The sequence below is a fragment of the Pogonomyrmex barbatus genome, unplaced genomic scaffold (assembly GCF_055798465.1).
Source record: "Pogonomyrmex barbatus isolate J1 unplaced genomic scaffold, ASM5579846v1 scaffold16, whole genome shotgun sequence".
Taxonomy (NCBI): domain Eukaryota; kingdom Metazoa; phylum Arthropoda; class Insecta; order Hymenoptera; family Formicidae; genus Pogonomyrmex; species Pogonomyrmex barbatus.
Window position 1 is genome coordinate 1,701,235 of NW_028297112.1, and position 23,597 is coordinate 1,724,831.

At 37.8% G+C, this 23,597-nt stretch overlaps 1 protein-coding gene across 1 annotated transcript in view; it reads right to left on the reverse strand.

The window, feature by feature from the left end:
• Positions 1 to 13,022: 13,022 nt before the first annotated feature.
• Ets98B (DNA-binding protein Ets98B) overlaps positions 13,023 to 23,597 on the reverse strand; it is a 36,545-nt gene continuing 25,970 nt past the window's right edge. The window contains exons 2-6 of the mRNA XM_011636654.3: positions 21,451 to 21,839; positions 20,361 to 21,019; positions 18,805 to 18,959; positions 13,688 to 13,880; positions 13,023 to 13,540 (exon numbers count right to left, since the gene is read on the reverse strand). Coding sequence (XP_011634956.2) covers positions 13,179 to 13,540; positions 13,688 to 13,880; positions 18,805 to 18,959; positions 20,361 to 21,019; positions 21,451 to 21,839 — 1,758 coding nt within the window. The 3' untranslated portion in view covers positions 13,023 to 13,178. The remainder of the gene's footprint in view (positions 13,541 to 13,687; positions 13,881 to 18,804; positions 18,960 to 20,360; positions 21,020 to 21,450; positions 21,840 to 23,597) is intronic.

Sequence of the window (23,597 nt, forward strand, 5' to 3'; positions counted from 1 at the left end):
TGTTTATCTGTAGAGTAAAAAAATGTTGGATATCTATGACAAATTCCAATTTTTTCGCTTTTTCGTATGAATTACAATTCAAAAAAGCGACAATACCAATACGAAAGCATCACATAAGGAATGTCATTTCTATTTATAGTATCATATCTTATTTAATAATATAAAGTCATGGTCTATTTCTGCGAATACTTTTTCTCGTGCGATAATTGTAAATGCGTTAATTATAAAATATAATTAAATATTTATAAATATATTATAAATTATAAATATAATTAAATAATTAAAACAAATCAATTAATAACAATCTGAACATGTGAATATGGCGATATTTAAGGGAGTGGACTAAATGTTATAATTTTCATTTCCTTATTTGCTAAAAATCTCTCTCTCTCTCTCTCTCTATCTCTCTCTCTCTCTCTCTCGCCCTTCTATCTCACTCTCCCTCTCTTTCGTTCTTTCTCTTTCTATAACTTTCACTTCTTTTTCTACCCACAGGTACCGTTAATTCCTTATCTTGCATATTGTCGGCAACTCCTTTATTTCACCGGCAAGTATATCCACCCCCGTGGACGCGCTCCGCAGGGGCAAATACCGCTACCGGAGGGGGCTATCCCACCTCTATCTCTCTCGTCTCCCTTGCTCTCTTTCTCGACCCCTACAATCCCTCGCGACCGACACGATCGATGGAGCGTCGCCCGCGGTGAGTAACCGGTCGACGCGACGCGACGCGATGCGATGCGACGCGACGCGACGCAACGCAACGCCACGGCATATAGTCGCTTCGCGACTGGAATGTAATAATAAACGTATGCTCGATTTATTTATGTTATTAAAAAATGTTGTTACGCTCGATGCAACAATAATTAGATTTTGGGACGTAAATAGTGAGGATTATCATGGCGAGAGGCGGCGCGAAAATGGTGAATCTCTGATATTTAGGCGTCACCTAAATCATCGGAACAAATTGGCGCTCCGCGCTTTAATCACGCGTATTTTTCGCGAGCGAGAAAGAGGGTAAACTAGGGTACTTCGTTACTTCTCGTTCAGCTTGTTGGTAGACGAATTGCGAGCGTAAACGCGAACGGCCAATTTCGTGAAATAAAGTTAAACGAGCAACGCGATGAGTTCAAGCTCAGCACGAAAATAATTAACCCTCTGCTACTATCGGATAAGTTAAACGCTGGTTCGTAGTAGTTAGAGGTAAATATATTGCGCTCTGTAGGAGTATTCTTCGGATTAACTTCAGCTTCGTGTTCTATGCTCGTACACGCGGCAAACGAAACAAAAAGAGCAAGCAAATTAAGCGATGGAATAGAGCAGCAAAGATAATATAATTGCATTGTTCTTCTTTTAATAACGATGATATACTATCGAAAAAACTAAGTTGATTTTATAAATGTATTATTGTAGCGAGCGCGGGGAAAGAAAGTAATATTACGATATTAAATTTTATTCAAGGTTTCTCTTCAATGAATTTTAATTAATGTTTCTTTTATTTCGTGTGGAATTGAGAGTTGGGAAATCGAAAAAAATGCTCTTGCATTTGCATTCAAATAATACCTCCTATTTTTTTCCATTTATGCAAAGCTTCTTTAATCAAATATGAAATAAATATAACATTTTAACACATTTTTTTTAGAAAAGATTATTTTCCACTTATAATTAATTAATTAAATTAAATTAAATTAAGTTAAGAGCGGCATGCTAAAATTTTATAAACTATCTTAAATAATAAATTAAATGAAATAATTCGATAACGGTTTGCACTCATAAAGATCAAATTTTTAGAAGAAATATTTTTAAACATTTCTCATGGCTGTAAGAAGACTGAAGTTATTGTCCTATGGCAAGGGATATATGATTATGCAAAAATATACGTGAGTCAGTATCGAGTTTGTATATGTACGACAATTACGTGTTAATTCACGTTGGATTGAGCGTAACCTTCACCAAAGGCTTTCTGGTCATAGAAAACGTGATTCATGCTGTGTCCTCACGACGCTGAATCACTACGCGTCATTGGATAGAACGTCAACTACGCCAGCTGCAACTCTACAAGTACACACAAAATAAAAGTTACGAAATTCGCAATAATATCGAACGAACGAAGTTACACGCAACGTGAGCTCGGTGTTGCTTCACGACACGCACGATATATACATGATGACAAAGAAGATATATAAAATGTGAAATATCTTGAAGCTTTATGAAAATGTAGCTTTATTTCAATAAAATGGCATTTAAAAACTATATTTTTTTATTACTTCAGAACCGACATTATTTTGATTTCAAAATTATGTATGTAAAATTTAATTTAGAATATTCATGAAACACTTTAAAAAGCTGAAACATTTTATCAAAATAGATGATAAAATAATATATATATATATATATATATATATATATATATATATATATATATTTTAAATATAATATTTTACAAAATAAAACTATATATATATATATATATATATATATATATATATATATATATATGTAATATTTTAAAAAATATTAAAAAGTATTAAAATTAAAATTGTTTTAAAGATATGTTTTTTATACATATTCTACTCTATATATATATATATATATATATATATATATACTATATATATACACATACATACATACTATATATATTTATATATATATATATATATATACTACCTCCCCCCCCCACATACACACCACACAATGTGCATATAAATCGAATTTTGTTGCTTTCACATACTACGAGAGTCATCTAGCGATCAGAACATGAAACGAAATATATTCAACGGCATCATGTACGGGAGCCTGCCTTTGCCATCCCTAGATGTTGCAGACTACACGATGCAGTATATGAATGTATCTAACAATCGTTCCACGATTGCTAGTTTACCTGCAAAGACGTATAGTATCGTGATATCATTTCTAGATGGGTGTACCGTGTCATTTCTTCAGCATGAATAATCTGTTCGTTTCTTCAGCATGAAAAATCTATTCATTTCTTCAGCATGTGAATCTGTTCATTTCTTCAGCATGAAGAATCAATTATATAATAGTTACAGTCTACAATAATCATATTATTTATTAAATGATTTGCATAAATATTAATTTATCTTGAAAAAATTTCTGAAGATCGTTTTATATTTTTATGTCACACTTAATATAACATCATTTTCTGTTATTAAAAAGATATGAAGTACTACAAATTATTCACAAGAAAAATTATTTCGCAAAATTATTTTAAGTTAATTTTCGCAAATTAATTTTAAGTTCAAACTCAATACATTTATACATATTAACATGTCATATATATTGATATACGCATATATTTTTGATACTAAGAATAATAAATTTTTAGAATAATAAATTTTTTAGAAAAATCGAAAACAGGATAATTTAAAAATAACAAAAAGAAGAATTAGACATAAGATGTAAAACGAGACAAGAAAGTTAAAAAAAGTTAAAATTAATTTTTTATTTATATTCTGTTTAAAAAAAAAATCAATGCAACGCAAAAAAAAACATTGATTAATATGGCAATGAGATGAACAAATTAATCACTCGTAACGCGTCATAAACTCAATTTCTGCGATATTCAAATTTTTAAAAAAATTAAGAAATATTTTATATGATTCTTAGAAAATCAAAAGCCAATTTTACAAAAAGGCAAACGCCAAGATTTAAATCTTTTGAAGAGAAATTGAAGAGAAATTTTGAATCACACTTAATATAACACCATTTTCTTTTAACATCCACGGTATATTCTCTAAATACGTGTTGGTGCTCAAGCGATCGACCAAGTCGATAAGTCCTCACGATTTACTGTCATTCTCTCGAAGACGCGGAGAGAGGAAAGAATTGATCGGTTCATGGTCGCGCGTTAAGTTGCCGCTAATTTGGATTTATGTTTGACACTTCGTTCGCTCCGATCAGATTCACGGGACAAACGATCTCTGGCACAGTCGGAACGTGAACAAAATAGCGGAAATTCAACAATTAACAATCATTGATTCGCCTCGGACTCTCGCAATGCTGCTGAATTTCTGTTTCTAGAAAGATGCGGGTAGACCTCCAGCATCCTCGTTACAAATCGTTCCGTTTTATTTAACATCGTTAAGATCGTAATCGCGAAAGACTATTTATCATTGATTTACCTTCAACAAAAGGATTTAATGGATCGACGTATGCTGCGTTTAAATCGATTTGCCCGGCTGATGGGTCGCGCCGAGTTTCATCCCCCGCGTTTTCGCGCATCGCTCACGGCGTGGCGAGTCGTGTTCTCCGTTCAACGACTGATTTATTCTCGCGGCTCGCTCTCGATATATCGGAAATCTTCGTGCATTAATTCCACCTGTACGAGCGAGCGTCCGCACGCCGGCCTCCCCCGCGCTCTCGCGATCGATACCTGATTTATTTCATCGGTACCAATCGACGTTTTGCATGTGTGTATTTCAGTTTGTGTGTATGTATGCGTGTAGTTGGACGGCCAACACGGCGATACGTGCCAATACACTTGAGCACATTAATCGAAACATCGGCCGCGAATCATTTTATTTATTTTATTCATGAGATTAATCTTTTGATCTACAAAAAAGAGATAAAAAATGACTACATAAGAATGTTGGACATAATCTATATATATATATATATATATATATATATATATAGCATTATATATATGTATAAAATAATATATATAATAAAGAAAATATGCAATATGAAAAAATAGTAACAAAAATTTTACAAGACTAAATTTTTTTTTTAATTCAAACACTGTTGCAATCTAAATTTCGACCAATCGAGAGTCGTTGCATAAAATTTCTCACATTACAATTTCTCCGATGAGAGAGATAGATTCTTTGAAGATATAGATTTTCCCAGTGTTGGGTGAATGTCGAATTCGAGATTTCGTCGGCGAAACTGAGAGAGTCTCCGTGGCTCCATCCACGGGTGGAAATTCTTCGATTCTCTTCCTATTTCTTGTAATGCTGACGAGGCCGATGCACTCGTGAGCATATACGCGCACGATGCGCGTGAGAAACGCAGCGAGTTGCACGCCGCGGATCGTCGGGCGCAACTTTGTATGGAAATCTCGATACGCGATAAAGAAGCGCGATGAAGGGGCAGCGGCGGCGGGAAGGGGGAGGGAAACGGGGAAAAAGGCGGGGAAAATGTGATGCGCGGGCCTCGGCCGAGCGGTGGTAGCGGAGAGCAACGACGCCGAGGTCATCATTATCCGACTATTATCCGACCCCAGCCCAACCACTGTAATCCGTATTTCATTCTCCGACGGTTTTTTGTCGCCGGTCGAAGAGCAGTTATGAGCCCCGGAGATTACAGGCGCAGCGCGGCCCACTACGGCGACCGATAGTTTCCGCGATGCAACGCGTCTGGTGCCCACCCCCTACGAGCCCCCGTCAGTTTGCGTTCTCCTCTCCCCTTCTCGATTTTTATCGCGGAGAATCAAGGGGCGCAAGAGGGCACACGCACTTGCTTTGATGTATCAATTTTTTTTTTGCAAATAACATAGCTATTCTTGTGTGAAATATAAAAAAAACATCTCATTTTTCAACAGCCACATTTTTGTCTTTCAGCAGTGTATCCTTCTATAAAAGATCTTTCACAATCGAATAAAAAAATAAATTTCGATGAAATAAAAAAGAATGAAAAAATTATTGTAGGTTATTCTAGATTGCATTTAAGAGCAAAAAATTTTGCAACGATTTAGAATCTGGATCGTCGCTAAATTCTTTTCTATTATTTTTAAATATGACTTAGAATAATCTGTGAATTTTTCATTGTAAGTATAAAAATTATAAAAACAGGTATGACGCATCCTTAAATCAATAAACGAACATTCGTGAGCTTTATTTTATAAAATCTCTTGTCAAATCTTTTGTCAAATAATCATATATTGTATTAAAAGAAATACGAATCGTCTTACATTTCAAGACAGTTCAAGAGACAAATTATGTCTGAATAAATTTCTTGCTTCTAAAATAAAATTTTCTCTAATAATCCCCCTGCTCCTCACAATCTTGACATCTATCATCTCTAAATCGCACATAAGATTCACTCTATCTTTCAAAGTACGTTGAGAAGGGGCATGACCCTCCCCCTCCCCCTAGTCACTCGTCTTGACACCTCCGCTCCCATCGGGGGTGTCCTTCGCGAGATCGAAATCTCTTTGAATCCGTGACACAACGCGTGTCGCCCGTAATGAATCTCGGTTGTTGCATAATGAGAGCATAAATTACCCGCTCTCGTACGAGAGTTTGCTCTTTCTCTCTTCCCCCTCCTACCCCCCCCTCCTCCCCTCCTCCCCTCCCGTGCTTCCCACCCGCTATCGGCCGCTCATCGGGCAGGCGCAATAAATTCCGGCGTATAGACAACGAGGGCCCCCGCGGGGGCCCCTGCATGTGTCGTCTGCACGCACGCACACATTCGCACGTGAACGCGTGTGCATGCGCTGCCGCTCGTTGTTCGTATATATTTACCTGGCAATTAGTTTTGCGGAGAATGTTGTTGTCCTTGGTCGTACACAGAGAACAAGCGCGAACCGTATTGCGGGGGTGTCCTCGCTGTTCATACGTCGCCGAGAACAGCAAGCCTGGAAGATCTCGAAACGAATTTATATACCTGGCTTTCGATGATCGTGTCAGATGAAGTTAAATTTACGAAAATTGCGCGAATTTACGATAGGATTATTGTGCAAGATTATCTTACAGCTGTTACCAATTAAAGAAGTTCTCTAATGTTGGATTGACGTTGAGCTTAATATTATGTTTTTATTTATGAATTGTGTAAAATGTAGCGTTCAAGTTTTTGTTTATTTTTTTAAATGACACAAGATTAACAAGTAACATATATGTTAACTATATATGTTAATAATAAATGTTAACATATATATATATATATATATATATATATATAGTTAACATTTAAAAAAAATTCAATTTTATTTCTTAAAATCGTATCTTGTTGCATATGTTCATAAAAAGTTTTACATGAGAGCTTACAAAAAAATTGTAATACACCAAAATTGCACGATTTTTATATTTCAATATCTATAATATCGATAAAAGAATATGTGTTAAATTTAATATGTATTACATATCTCAATGGCTCACTCCAATTATTATGTTAATTTAATACGATATAGATATTTTAATACAAAATAAATACAATCTTCATCATTATAACATAAAGTTAAGTTGCATTAAATTCATAAATTTAATATTGTGTTAATTTAACATTGTTTTAGTAACTTTACTTCTTGAATTATTTTCTTAAATATAAAATCACATAAAACACAATTCTCTTACGCAACAAACGTATTAAATATTTAATTTAGGTAAAAGATATTTACCGATATAACGCGAAGGTTCTTCGTTTTCTCTACCATATATCGTCTCTTAAATTATCCTGTTTTGCCGCTCGCAAAACACAATGGTGGTCTGATAAAAAATTGCGAGGACTCATTTATCGCGGTTCAACGATACGCGGTCCTTCGCGGCGCTTATGATTGCCCCGCGCACACCACGAAACCGCGGTTATCTCCTCTCTCACCTTTTACCTATCCGCCCGTCACTCCTCCGCCACGGTATTCGTTACACCCCTTTAACACGTGGTTAAGTCTCGCGCTTCTCCATCGACCCCGCGATACCGACCGCGATAGATCCCCGCGCGCTCGAAATTTTTACTTCCCCGCCGCCGCTCCGGCGCGAAGTGTTGTTGCAACAAGGTGTTAGATTAATTGCGCGATTAAATCGTCGTAAATCTCGAAAAGGGACGCCCACTCGCCGAGCGCACGAGAGGGTGCAGAGAGAGAGAGAGAGAGAGAGAGAGAGAGAGAGAGAGAGAGAGAGAGAGAGAGAAGGAGAGAAAAAGCACACGCCTCCTCGTGCACCACCTCGACGTTTCCAGGACGATACAAATCTTTATGGCGGTGAGATTCTCGCCTTTTCTTGGCCGCGTTCTTCTCTTCTTCCTCGCGCCGCCAGAAACGTCGATCTTGAAATTGGAATGCTCGGCTCATCGGCTGGATTGCCCCCCCGAGGAAAGCTCTCAAGAGTAAATACTTCCCCGTCGTTGCTATCGGCGCGTCATCGACGAAGTTCATACATATACGAAATATCGTTCCGAACGAAATTTTAAATTTAAATTTAAATTAAAAAACAACAATTCTATGTCTACAGGAGTTTAATATCTTCGCATTGAGATTGCGAAAATATTCTCTCTTCTCTTCTCTTCAGTTTCTCTCTCGCGCCAAACACAGTCATTCTCTTAATAATCGTATACAAAAATGTCGAAGAAAGTCACTCTTCTGTAGGACGCTTGGAGAAACAGAGAAGCTTTTTTTAAACTATTACATTATATAATATATGTATATGTAATTATTTATGGGATGCAGATGGAATGCAAGAAAATAAGCTATAAATAATATTCTTGGAGTCATTAATTGTGGCAAAAGAAAGTTTTTAAATAGGTTGCTAGAAAATATTTACTACGCCGTGTGCGGAATTTCGATGAGATGATTCACTCGTCCACTGATCAACATCAGATCAGCGATTAGAAATTCGATCAAAAGACTTTCACTTTGTCGCTTTCGCCTCTTTGGATTCTTAATATGTTCAAAAAGTGCGTTCCGTTACTTTAGCGTTGGCGTAACGACAGTTTTTGGAGATTGCGGCTGACGCAAGCGTAAATTCCAAGATTCTGGAAGGCAGGAGACAGGATAAGCACCAAATACGCATTTTACAAAATTTTTATTCCTTTTTATTTTTTTCTGTTTCGTGTTAGTAACTTCTTCCGAATATCAGCAAAAAATGTCGGCGTAAGAAAATATATATATATATATATGTGTGTGTGTGTGTGTGTGTGTGTGTACACATGTATGTATATATATATATATATATATATATATGTGTATGTATATGTATGTATATATATATATATATATATATATATATATATATATATTATCGTTAATATTAATATTATTATTGCTTTCGTCGAGGCTTATCTCAGTTCACGTGTGAAATGTATTAAATATTTCCAGTTACCGTCGCCTGTAATCAATGTTAATCTGTCTTCAGGCTTAGTAGATTTTCGATAGCATTGTTCTCCATATGCCAATTTACCGGCGCACTTTGAGAACAGCCTTGACTATTGATTATTACTACGTCTATTCGCCACATATATCTCCATCTTAATCTCAAAACAGTCGTACAAGATATGTAAACATATACAATATATATATATATATATATATATATATATATATATATATATATATATATGTGTAACAAAACGTCTTGCGATGCAAGACCAATTAAGTAGGAAATTAACGCTTAATCCTAATTAAATCTCTGCTCATATAAAACCAGCAACATCTTAACTATATGGTTATTAGATAAAAAAAAATATACTCTCTCACGCCAGTCGCGATCGCAAATATTTACAAATTTAATGCGCACACAATAATTCAATTTCGATAGCCAAAGATCACTGGGAAAATTAAAGCACAGTTTTCTCTCACTAGGCCACTTTTCATCCCTTTCTTTCGGTAAGATAAGTAAATTGCACCAATTATAATATTAAATATTAGTAATTATAACGATTCAATTATACATGCTCCTTATACATATAAGATGTTTGATAATGGATGTATTTAATAAAAGAGACAATTTTTCCTTTCATGTCTATCAAAAGTCAATTTAAAAGTAATTGAGACTTAAATTTTTATTATTTTCACTAAAATATTATAATTTTTTTTTAAATTATAATTTTAATTATAATTTTTTTAGTTTAAAAATTCTAAAAATATTATAACAGTATAAATAAAATATTTTAACAGTTTTGTTAAAAAAATATATATTTATATTATAAATCAGAAATATTATCTATTAACAAACACCATATAAGAAACTGTATAAAAAAAGATATTTATATTAAATCTAGTCTTACAAGTTTACCTTAGCAGTTAATAATTTAATAAATAAATAATCGCTTATGCACAACAATGGCTGCTTTAAAATATTATATCGCGCTATTCAATATCATTCGCCTTTCTCCTGATTTTTCATTTTTCATCTTTTCGCCTAGCTGATTAAAAAAATTAACATTCTTCGGTTTTGTTCGTGTCAACGAACTCGGCTCTTCCTTTCTGTTATGCAGCCATCGGTAATAAATTCTCTGCTCTCTTATTTTTACGTTCTCTGCGTTTTATCGCGAAATTGAAGAATCAACAACCGTTAAACTTATAAGAAGGTAAAGCCTGGCACAAAACAAATTACAAACGCTTCTCTCTACCTCTAATACAAAGATACCTTTGTAGTGATTATAAAAAGCCTCCGTGTTATCTCACTGATAAAAAAATCTCAAATAAAATAAATAAAATCTCAAATAAAAAATTTGTTGTATTTATATAATCGTAAAGTAATAAAACGATTTGCGTTTCGATTTGATAAAACATGTCAACTAATACATCTTTCATCGAGTTTTATGAAACTCGGTAATAAAAAAAAATATCAAAGTCGCGAATAGACTTAACCGGTGTAACATACGTAATATTTTTCTCATTTTAGATATAAACAATAGAGTTTCAAGGTCCTGCCTCGGTCTACTTCCGATTCGACGAGCGTTTCATGCCAAGCTGCGTTAAAAAAATAGTGCATCGTGTCGTAGAAATCCAGCAGCCGTGCAAGTGCACTTTACGATCTAATTACGCGAGCAAATTCGTTGTGTTTCCTCCACAGAGCTACATGATATTCGCTCATTCATGCCGCCATGTTCTTTGGCTTCAAATTCTACGTTCAAAATAATGGACTTGAATTCTAACTCGTTAAAAAATAATCATACTCGTTGCAAAGATCAATTCATATAAATCTTTATAAAATAATTTTTGTATAATAATTTTCTGTAAAAAATAAAAATAAATTTTTATAAAATATAAAATACAAGTTTGCTATTATACAAATAAAATAATAAAGGGCAGTTGATCCTCACGGTTTTGCGAATGAATTCAAGAAACAAATGCAAATTGATTTTTCAATTGCTACATAATAATTTATCTTTCCTACTTATTACGATTCCGAACAATGATGTTCGATCAAAGCTGAGAATGATTCAAGTCCTATGCTAACAATTGCACAGGCGTAATTGCACTGTTCATCAATTGCACTTTCGCACGACCGAGAAACAGCCGCGATAATAATCTCCGATGTTGAATCCCTGATTTACACAAGCGGACTGAAAAACAGTCAGTCGTAAAGCGATCAGTCGTAAAATTGGCCTCAACGGAATGTCACGCCAAAGAGTTTCCAGCATTATAAGATAAGATTATACCTCATATTACCTCAGATATTACCTCAACTATAAAATAAACTCGACTAAATAAATAAAATATATAAAATAATTATGTGTAATCATATGTATCTATATGTACAACCGATTGGTGAGCGAACGTGAACACGTTAGTAAAATCTTATGTGTTAATTATGTTGAAACTCGCGAAATTCTATATCATTTATATTACGCATTAAAACTTAAAGTCGTAGATAAGCTTAAAATATTAAAAAAAAAAAAAAAAAATTTATGTAGAGAAGAAAAAGATGAAAAAAAAAATATAGGAAATCCCATTTCCCGAGAATTGGTGTAATAGAAATGGAAAGGTGCGGTAAAGTTTTTGTTTTAACTTGAAAGTTAATCCGAACTTATAACAGAAAAATAATGTGATAAAAAGAAGGATCATATAGAAAACGCATGAAAGTCGCTTACAAATTACAAGTACAAAGGATCGAACGTCGCAATTGCAATCGCGACGCGAGTAAGAAATGAAAGTATATAAAATAGTAATAAAAAAAAAAAAGAAGAAATTTCTTCGAGTAACCTAAGGGTGACTCACGTGAGCCCCCGATACATTTACACAGCTAGCCATCTTAAATTCTAAATCGTTCATAGAACATACAGTATTTAATATATCATAGATATATGGGACCAAAATCACCAGCACCAGCCGTGCGTCTGGGATGCCTCGAGTGCAACGCGATCGTCGTGATTGTTCTCTCCCGAACGGAAAGTCGTTGATCGATCTATGGGCCTCTCGATCGCAAGCAAAATTTCTCGCGGGGACCGCCATTTGTAATCCGAAATTCGGAAATTCGCGGCTTCAACGTGGCGTGTTTTTCATCGTCGCGATTCCACTGCACGCGCCTAAGGCACTCTCGACAACTTAATAAACACCTCCGAGCGCGAGTAAAAATATTTCCGCGATTTCCGGGCGTGTCAGAGGTCGTAAGATGTGCAAAAATTAACAATCTTATCCTGTTGTGAGCAGGAAACGATTATCTCGACGAAGATATTTTCATCTTCCGTCAGATATCATGCGACTGATGCGACATAACGCCTTCTTTATTTCGCTCCCTCGCGAGGGACGGCGTCGTAGCGTCTGCGCGTGCGCGCGCTTATAAAATTTTCGATATAAAAAATAGATTGTCTTCTCGATGCCGTCTTTTGATTTTCGTTCTTTTCCGTTCCGAGAAACGGCGGAAGTGGCACCAAGCAACGGCGAAGAGTTCCGCGCGCTGATTGCGAGGTGTCCCGCCGACGTATCGCGTGCGACAGAAACGAACAATCCGAGGATCCGACGAACTGGTGCCGACAAGCGATCGTGAGAATAGAGAGGAAAGGGTCATTTCTTCCCTTTTTTTTTCTCTGACGAATCTCCATCCGCTCGCATCTTCGCCTCGTGACGAGGGGTTTTGTCGAAACGAAGGAGCGACCCGATGAAAAATTGCGTGCTTATTATTATAAAAAAAAAAAAAATTCAAAGACACACACGGGAGGGAGATGGAAAAGGAAGCGGGGAAGGAGGGAGAGAGGGAAGGGAGTAAATGCAAGGCGAAAATGATCGCCCAAAATGGGCGTACTAAGCAGACCCAGCCATGGCTCGGCGTTATCGTCGCGGAATAATATCGAGCATGGTGGATCATAATTTCTTTTTTCTTTATCTTTTTTCTTTTTTCTTTTACTACCTTTCGATCTCGATGTTGGGCTCTTCCTTGAGGTTCACCCGCTCCAGATCGCGGCTGCCTGCGCGCACAAAGGAAGAGAGATTAAAAGGGCTCGCTCGTACGAGGAAGGAAACGCATGGTAGGGAAGGGGAAGGGCGAAAGGAGAGATCCTCTTTACAGGCAATAAGGATGGCAGAACTGATACACCAGTCTCTGGCTGCGCTCCGTCTTCTTCATGATGCCCTTCTTGTAGTACTGCCGGATGCTGCGGCTGAGCTTGTCATAGTTCATCGCGGGGCGATTCTTCCGCTTACCCCAGAGCCGTGCCACGCGCACCGAATCCTCGATCTTGAAGACTCCCTTGCTGCGGTCCAGCCAGCGTATGCAGGAGCCATGGACGCCCGGACTTTGCAGCAGCTCCTTCAGGAACTGCCAGAGGTGGATGTGGCTGCCGCCGTTGCGCATCTTGCCGCCGCCGCCGCTGCCGCCGTTGCCGTTATTGTTGCCTTGAACGGAAGCGCAATCCTCGTCCTCGTCTGCACGCAGAGAATCAAAAAGTAGGCAAAGGGTGAAAAGTGAGAAACCGATGAAACTAATTTATGGTATTTTTTTTTTTTATATCCAAGTTGTCCAATTTGAGGTTCGAGAAAAATCTGCTTTTTTGAACCATTCACGCAACGTACCGTCTGAGAAATCTACGGTGCAGGGGGATTCCTTGAGGTTGGATACCGTTGTATTTCCGACGGTCGGAGTCACAGCGCTGCTCGGAGATTGAACTACCCCCGCGGGACTCCAGGAAGCAGCCAGGGTATTTCGTGGCGACTCCTCGACGGCGGCCTTCCAAATCTCCAACTGCGCGTGCAGCATACTCCCGCACTTTTAACAAAAACAGCGTAACACCGGCATTATTAGCCTCAACGTTGCAACGTTATACTTGAAAGAGTACTCAAAATCGTTCAAAAATTGTTTTATATTATAGACATTCGAGGGGCATCGAGGATGAAAATTTAATCCTCCGTAGCTCCTAGGATCTCGGAGAGCGAAATTAAAAATGAAAGGTAGAAGACGCGGCGGAGAACAGACGCGAGATGAAGGAAAGGAGAAAAGAAGAGGCGGAGAGGCGGGGAGCGCATTAGGAGCATTAGAATTCCAACGGAAGAGTCTCGTGCGCCGTGCGCGAGAGAAGAGAAAGCGGCTCCGAGAGAGAGAGAGAGAGAGAGAGACGCAACGCAGCAGGCGAGACATTCGAGCGGTTGACCCACTTCTCGATCGTTTCTGCCGAGCCAATGACGCGCGCACCAGTAGGCACGGCGAAGCTGCGGCTCGATCCTGCGGAACGAGTGTCCGAGGAGTGTGCCATGTGCACGCACGCGTGCACGCACGCACGTACATACGCACGCACGCACGCACGCACACACATTCATTCCGAACGAAGGTTCTACATCGCTTTACGCGTTACATCCTCGTCGCTCACCCTTGCGGTGCACAAATGCATCGACACAATTTTACAGATTTTTATATTTTCACAGGAGAATGAGAACGAATTTATCAAGTCGTTTTAATATTGTTAAGTTTTTAGTTTGGCTCTGTATTAAGATGAATTTTATTTTTTTATGACTTTTGTTTAATTTTTTTAACCTCGAAGGTTATGAAATTAATTTGCCGTAATAATACCGTATGTTTATAAAGTATAAAAGAATTGCATATAAGTTTGATAAATCTTGCCTAGAGTTTGCGAGGAAAAAGATAGATTTATTAATTATTAATATGAAAATGTTATTATAAAATTTATTATATTTATTTCGTTGTACAAAGACAGAGACGCTAGAACTCGATAGAAAAATCCATTTTGGTATTACAAGCCTATTAGAATGATACTTATAGTTATTATTCCGAACCGACAATTCCGAGCGTAACGAACATTTAAGAGAATTTAATTTTATATAAAAATTAGATTGTGTGGTGCTTATGCGAGGCATTTCCTTCGATTTCTTTACTTCGTAACTGTGCGTAGCATTCTGTGTGTCTCATCCATCGGTGCAATCATACTCGGATACTTCGCAATGTTCCAAGAAACAAATATTCTCGTATATCGATAATCGCCGCCATTAAAACACGACGCCAAACCGCAAAGAATTCCATAATTATTTCCTCGAGGAGAGTCGATGAGCGAATGTGGCATGACTCGTCGGAGACTTACGCGTCGGCATTAAACGCCATTCATTAAAAGCAATCCAATTATTTGCTCTTTCACTTTTTTTCGTCATTCTATCTCTCTCGTTCAATTTAAAGAAAATTTATAATAATTCTAAAAGAAATCTCCTTTATGACACGTTTTCTCGCAATACCTTTATAGAAATTTAATACTAGAAGATACTGATTAATTACTCATTTTGCATAACAAAAGCATTGAACAACAGTGTTTTTAATGTTCAAAATAAGTAATTTCCAATATTAAATTAAATTTCTGTAAGGGTACGATTTTTTTTGTACCATTCTACTTGCGCGGTTTCGAGAAATCAAGCGGTTAATGCACTTTTCCTTAAAAGGAAAAGTGATTACAAGTGAGTACAAATTCTAAATCGCACTTGAGCTAATTTGAACCGTAGAATCAAATTAGTTGAATGAACCCTCGCGAGTGATGCGGAGTACGCGTGCACATTTGTGGGCTGAACCATGAATGAAGTCCGCGAGGGAAACTCGACCGCACGTCGCATTAACGAAGCACGAACGAGCAGCCGAGGAAAGGACTTCGCGAGATCGTAGATAGAACGTGACCATAAGCCTGACCATGATTTCACGCTACGAGAACTACCGCGGTACTTCGTAGCGATTATCCAATTACTAGACGCAAAGCGGAATCCATTATGCATGACTACTTCCCCGCCATAACCGCCCGCCATACACACGGCTACTCTACTCGCTATTAATTTCCGTTAGACTTGCGCCTGTAATTTCGAATAATGAGATACGCGCCGATCGAGAAGATTCCAAGATTTACCTGCTTACTTGATTTAAAAACATAACATAATTATTCGGAGTTTATACGCGTCGATAATGTTACAGGCTTTTAACTGACTTGGATATTTCCTGTTTTTCTTCGACTTCGAAGACAGCGGCAAAAAGTATCTTCAATCAAGAAAATGCGTTTTCATTTCTTGCTACGATCGTCATATTGATCAAAATAATCAACAAGCAACACAAAAGTGAAAAGTATTGCAATTAAAAAAAAAAAATCTCGTTAAAATGATATTTCATTTTATGACGCAATGTCAAGTTTACTTTCTTAGCTTTATCTAAGCTTTGTCAAGTTTAGGGTTAACTAGCCTATAATCAACATTGGTGCAACCGGTTTTTAGCCCGCTCGATGCCGATGGATAAAACTTGTTAATAAGCGACAATGTGACTATTTGCACGAGTATCAGGAAAGCCAGTAAGGAGAAGCCGTAGCAATTTGTTATTTTCTTAGTTCTCGTCGAATATAATAATGTATTTATAATCTAATGATATATAAGATAATTTCATACTTTGATTCGTCAAATAATTACATCGAGATATCAACGACTGATCATTAATACTATCTTGTAAATAATTAAGTTACTTTATGTGTTAATCGAACCATGGTACTTGCAATTCTTAAATCATATATTATTTGAAAGATAAAAGATTACGCATTTGCGCAGTGTAAACATGTTCGTGATCAATTAATCTTATAATGTGACAAGATTACATAAAAATATTCGATATAAATGATAATATTATTTTGTAAAAAATAATTTTATAAATTTATGAATTTATAAATATGTGTATGTATGTATATATATATATATATATATATATATATATATATATATATATATATAAATTTATAAATTTATAAAAAAACTAAAATCGAGAGATCGGGAGATTTATGTATGAATTTATTTGGATCAAACTTTCTCGTTGACAATATCGTTGATATCAGGTTCCGATGTAAGTGAATTTTAATCTGATATAAAGAAATTGGGAGAGACGTCGACAACCTTGAACACGCTTTAAGGGCCTTCTCTCCTGAAATCGTATCCCTGATGCAAACGTGTAACTTTCACACGTCAAATGATTCTCGCGGGAATTCCGATCCCGTTATGTTATGTCGAAATCTTGAGTGACGTATATTTCACCATTTATTCTTCGCGTGTGGATTACACGGAAAGAACGTAAACGCACATCGATTACCAGGAAATTCACTTTCACCGGACCTCGGGAACGAGCATTTCTTAAGTCTTCTGGTCTTTCCTCATCGAACGAAAACGCAAAAAACGCAAACTTGCTTATTTGGCGGTCGCAAATTGTAATAAAAAACGAAGATAAAACTCGCTCACAAAGTGCAGCTTTTCTAGTTATCAAAAGTCTCAAAGTTAATTGCCGTAATTTCACCGAGACGTGAATTTATAACTTTAATCGATTTAAATCCATTGTTATATCATGCTTTATTCTTGCTGATAAGCTTAATAAATCAAGAAATAGATTTGTAAATGAGTAATTTAATCAACTTCAAGATAATAAAAGCAAATTATATAAAACAATCGTTATAAATAGATATTATTGTAATAATAATACTCTGAATATATCATTATATTATGATTTTTATAATATTTAATAATATTATTGTAATGATATTATCAAGAATTATTAAAAAATATTAGAAATATTATTGTATTATAATTTTTATATTTAATATTTAATATTATTGTAATAATACTATAAAATGTTATAAAAATTATAATAATTAAACACATTATAATTGTTATACTTTTTCATTTTCTATTTATGTAAAATATTTCTGTTCGTTTAGACATGCGATTATTTACGAAAATATATTAACGGCGCTTTTACTATTGAAAATAGAAATTGCGAACGAAATAGACTCTTACACACAATTATCGTGATATAATGCGGAATCTATTATAAATTTTCGCGACATGATGAGAGATAAGTCTCGTAAAAAATTCAACGATATCAATGAGACAGATAAGAAGACGCATTTTCGCAAGAACAAGTATTACTTTATTATTGATGCTACATCACCGAGCGACCATATTGAGATACGAAGTGATGATGAATTTCATGCAAAAAATCGACACCAATTTAACCGTTGTTTTTTTTTTCTTGCCGTCGTCAGAGAGAACTCGCATCAACGTGGAATGAAAGCATTTCGAAAATCATCCGGTTAATTGATTCGTCGAAAGCAACGTATGTACGATCTTCGTACGAGGTCGATCATCGCAGACGCAAGGCGCATTGCGTAACGGTACACGTCAAAGCTACGAGTAGTGCATGCGGTTAACACGAGGCGTGCGAGAAAATAAAAATCGGACACGATGAGATGTAAGAATAAGGAATAAGAAATTAACATGAAACATTTTTATGGTATCTCGAGCGACTTCTCGTCCGTCTGAGAATTAAAATCGATGCCTGACTGAATGCCGACGCCTACATTAAGGTACTTAAGAAATATCAAGATATTCTATCTCGAGAAGTTTTAAAGAAACAAGTACAAATAACAAAATATCGTTCTTTTGTTTAATCGAACTTTATATACATTACTAGAATTTTTTAAACAAGAAAATTTGTTACCGCACACAAGATATTTCATATTAAAAATAGAAAAATTGTGAGAAAAGAGGCGTATCTAAGATAAAATTTATGCGAGGAGAAAATAGTCTCGACAAAAAGAAGAAATACTTTGTAATCATCTATGTAATTTTCTGTCTGTACCTTTTCAATTTTGATTAAAGTAAAAAAATTAATTCGTGCTCACCTGGGGAGCTCTCTGACAGAATTCTTCCTCTGTGAGGGAGGCCAGCGTTGCGCCATCCACGTTGAAGCTCTCCATCGGTACCGAGGGCAATTGCAGTTGCCGTCTCGCCCACTGCACCCAGGCAGCCACATCCGCCGCGCTCCAGCGTCTGGGTTCTGCAATTAAAAACCAAAAATTTGACATTATTCTTCGCGGTCGCCAACCGGAAAACGTGACGCCAAAAAAATCATAGAAAGAGCAATTCCTAATGGTATTTCATCACCACACAAATATTCGCGAGTAAAATGTTGCCTCCAAGTAAAATGTGTCGCAACATCGTGTGGAAACGATCGATAGGAGTCGAAGGATACCAGGAACAAAAATCTGTAAGACGTAATTGTGTCGATGACGTATGGATTTTCATCACCGCGCAGCGCCGTAATTTCGTAACCGCGTGAAAGCATGCCGACGCCACGGTAACTTATTTCAAGCGTGACATCATGGCTCTGATTAATAGACGAACCAGTTGCATTCACAACGATCATGACGATGCCGACGACGACGACGACGACGACGACGACGACGACGACGACGACGACGACGACGACGACGACGACGAAACTATCGCCTGCGGCAAGGTAATGAGAAGGTCTAACGGAAACGAGGCTAGCCGATACTTAACCGAGAAAACCGAAGTGCGCATCGGAATTTCTGATAGCTCGCTCGTAATCATGTCGTCCATACATCATCGAGTCGTACGGAGTGAATTTCCACAGTATCTGATTACGAAGAGAGAGTTTACAGATAGACGAGTGAGATACCGAGACGAAGCTCAGCGCTGCATCAGAACTATAACCACGCTATAAGTAGTTTTAGTGAGACGGATTAAAGAAATAACTGCCCGACTAGATTTTAGTACTTTCGTGAGTTACGGAATGACGATAGATAAGCGCTACTATCTGCCATGTGGCAGATAAAACGGTTAGGAATCACGAATGGATAAATCTTGCACGACGAGTTACATTGTCGAGGCGAGTCTTAGTAGTAGAAGATGTAATGACGATAAAACCTTAAGAAACACGCGAATAAATCTTACTCGACAATTATCGTAAGGTTGATAATGATAATAATTAACGCGCACGTGATTGCAGCCATTGTCACGGCGACTATTATAGAAATGGCGTGCTTATATAAGGATATACGCACTTACTCTCCATTACTCGCATTACTCTTTAGCTTGATAGTATCGATAAATGTATGGTTTTACATTACATCTTTTATTAATTCAGCTCTTTATTTCATTATCTAACATTTATAATTATAATGAATAGGCATAATTTTTATTTTTCGATCAACGCGTACAAAACAATTCCGCACGTAAGTTCTCAAAATTACTCTTTATGAAAAAAGAAAAATTAGGATAATTTAATTAATTAATTAATTAATTAATTAATTAATTAATTAATTAGGATAATTAAAATATGCGACATGCTGCAAAATGTAAAAAATACCAGAAAATTACCTTGTAAAGTAGTGACTAAACTTTTACAGGACTTTGATAGAAAGAATAGACTTGCCTGGGTGAATGCCGAGCGCCACGCAGGTATTGTCAAAGTCCTTCTGCAGTTGCTGAATAGCCAAACTGAGGACCGGCTCGAGCTGTTCACGGGCGAGGTCGCCTACGCATTCCCCGGCTTCCATGTCCTCGACGAAGCCGGTGCCGACGCCGCCGAGATCAACGGGTCTGAGATTGTACTTCCTCTGAAAGCTGGTGTCTCTCAGCACCTCTCGCAGCAACTGATGATCGCTCTTCTGGCCGTCCTTGAAGAGTTCCTCCTCTTTTTGCAGAGGATTCGCCAGCTCCTCCTGCGAGCCTCGTTCCACCTTGGGCTGACTCGTCTTGGAAATCTCCGGCAGGTCCTTGCGAAGAGCGGTACCCTTAAAGAGCAGTTCGTGCAATGCCGAACCACCCTCGAACTCGCTGGAAGGACTGGGTGAAGATGAAGAGGAGGACAAGGAGGACGGTGACGAACCGTTGCTGCTAGAAACGGATCGTGGCTCCTCCTTAAAGAGAATCTCTTTGAGCAACGGATGTCCTTGCATGCCCGTGTCCTCCTTCTTTGGCAGGAAGTCCGCGTCCAGACTATTGTAGATATCCTCCTCACTTCGAGGAGGGGTGCAGGGTACCGTGCAGTCGGTTGAATCTTCACGATAACCCAGACTCTCGGCTAAGAGTCTGTAATCATACAAAAAAAACGCGCGATCCATTACCGTTAAAAAATTACGAAGAGAATAGCTGGACATGATAATGAACACCTGGAAGCAAAGTGCAAATGCGAGTTTTAATCTCGGACCCATCACATGATTACAGATAATCCCAAAGAAATCCTGAATTATAATGAAAAAAAAAAAAAAAAAACGTTTTTAGGCATCACAATGTCTACTTAGATTCCTGAAGGATAATCAAAAGATCTCAGACGCATTATACGAATTAGAGATATAATCCCAACGAAATCCTGAATCATAATGAGAAAAAAATGCTCTTTCTTCCGATATTTCCATTAAGAAAAAATTGTGACAACAAATTTTTTTTTAAGGCATTTATACAAATTCTAAAGTAAATCTAAAGTGGACGCATGATTATATGAGACAAATCGCAATGTCTACCTGGATTCCTGAAGGATAGCCAAAAGATCGAGACTCTTCTCCCTCTTGACCGGCTGCTTAGCCGACGGTTCTGGGCTGGTGGGATAAAACTGGGCGCTCTGAGGACTTCTGGGCACGTAATAAGGGCTCGTTGGGTATCCCGGCGAGGATCCCTCGTGCGAGTAGTTAGGCGACAACGGCAACTCGCCATTTGGATACGGCGGGCTCTGGTAAATCGTGGGCGATCCCGGGCGCGGCGATCGTGCTTCCTGCTTGATCTGCGAGCTCTTCAGGCAGGCCTGGCCGCCGGCCGGGCTGTAATCGTCCGGCAGGAGGGACAGATCGAACTGAAAAGTGCTGTAGTCGAACGACGGCGAGTAGCCGGCCGCGGTGGGCACCGTCTGCGGCATCTGAAAAAGAATCGGAGATCGTAGATCGTACATACCGTCATTCGGCACGATTAGCTTGCGAAAAGAAAAAAAAGGAGAAAAAAAGAGTGACGCGAGAGAGGAGAAAGCGGCGCGCTAAGACGCCTGCCCGCCGCCTGACGTTTCTCGCCGGCCGTCGCGGCCAAGGCTAGATCGATCCGAGAGAGTATCCACGAGAGGCACTCCGATCGTAAGTGGCTAAATGCTCGCAATTAGAACACGATTGTGGTTTTGTGGTGGTGGATCTACGGTGGACGCATAATGGAGGAACCGGCCGTGATAACGTTGTATAACGCGAGAAAGAGCCGCCGCGTCATAGAGAGAAAGAAAACGGAGATCTGTTCCTCCGAAGGAACAGACCTTATTCAATCATTCTACATTGTGACTGCCTCGCGAGATGCATTATATTAATCACACGTAACATTTACTCCGGATTATCCGCCGCGATCGTTATCGTGAACCCCGAAATTCTGCAAAAGAATCTCTCGTGTGCCCCTCGAAGATAATAACGGCGTCGGGTTTCGCAATATCGTTTCCAAGCGTTCCGCGGCAGAAATAATTCCCATGGAAGATAACGCGTGACGGTAACGAGTAAGGTGAGCTTCGATAACTATTCGCGGCTGGATCGTAAAGTGAACGCGGGCGTACGCGTAGAAACGTACGAGGGGGTGGGGTGGGGGGGAGAGGAGGGGGCAATAAACTCGGCCGCCTTTTGTAGTCCGGACGATAACGTTCGTTGTATTCCTCATATCGATCCGCGCGAAAGCGAAAACCGACCGTTCCACGGTATGCCGCGCCTCTGCGTATATCCGCAGATGAAACACTTTCCCCAAGACCGGGCCCCGGGCTGGACCCGATCGCCCGTTCATCTTTCAGCGTGTTTATTGCCCGTCGTGCGTTTGACCCCGCGTCAGTTTGTTACGCTCCGCGAGTCGCTCATGGCGATCGTACTCGCACCGTCTGTCTGCAGCCCGGAACATGTGACTGTTTCGAGTCTTAAGAAAAATCATAAAGATTAAGGGGACGCTGAACTCGTCTCGTATCGAACGCGAAATATTTTTTTTTCGTAATTATTTTTTTAGAGTTGGATATCCTTTTCCACAATTAATTATATATGCTTTAAAATATATGTGTGTCTGCTATGTGCGTGAAGAAGAAGAAAAATGATTTTAATTTAGATCGTTTTCATTTATTTTAACATGACGTCCAGAACTGCCAATTCAATATTTCAATATTTGTTTTGTATAAAGAGGTTTACAGCCTATACTTATAAAAACTAGAATCATTAGACCGCTTGATTATTTGACGGAACATTCTTAGAATTAGATTCAGACACCTAATACGATGAAAAGTGTATATAAAAATTTGTTCATATGTGTGCATAGATGTATATATGAGTATACGTACACATATATGTCTAGATGTGTATATATGTGGATGTTCCTCCAGCATCCCCTTAACAGAGAAGATCAAACTAAAAAATGATCTTTAACTGATTACGTTCAGCTGTACTTATGTTACAACGAAAAACATGAACGGAGAAATACGACGAAGCTTATAAGAGCCAAATGAATTATGAATACTAAAGAATATTCCCATAAATTCTCATAAAGAGAAAGTCAATACGAAAAAGAAATACGTCGCGGTGTAAAAACATCGTAATGTTAATGTACAAGTTAACGTACAAAGAAATATTTAAAATGTATCTAGAAATATACACCTCTGAATAGAGCGATTATT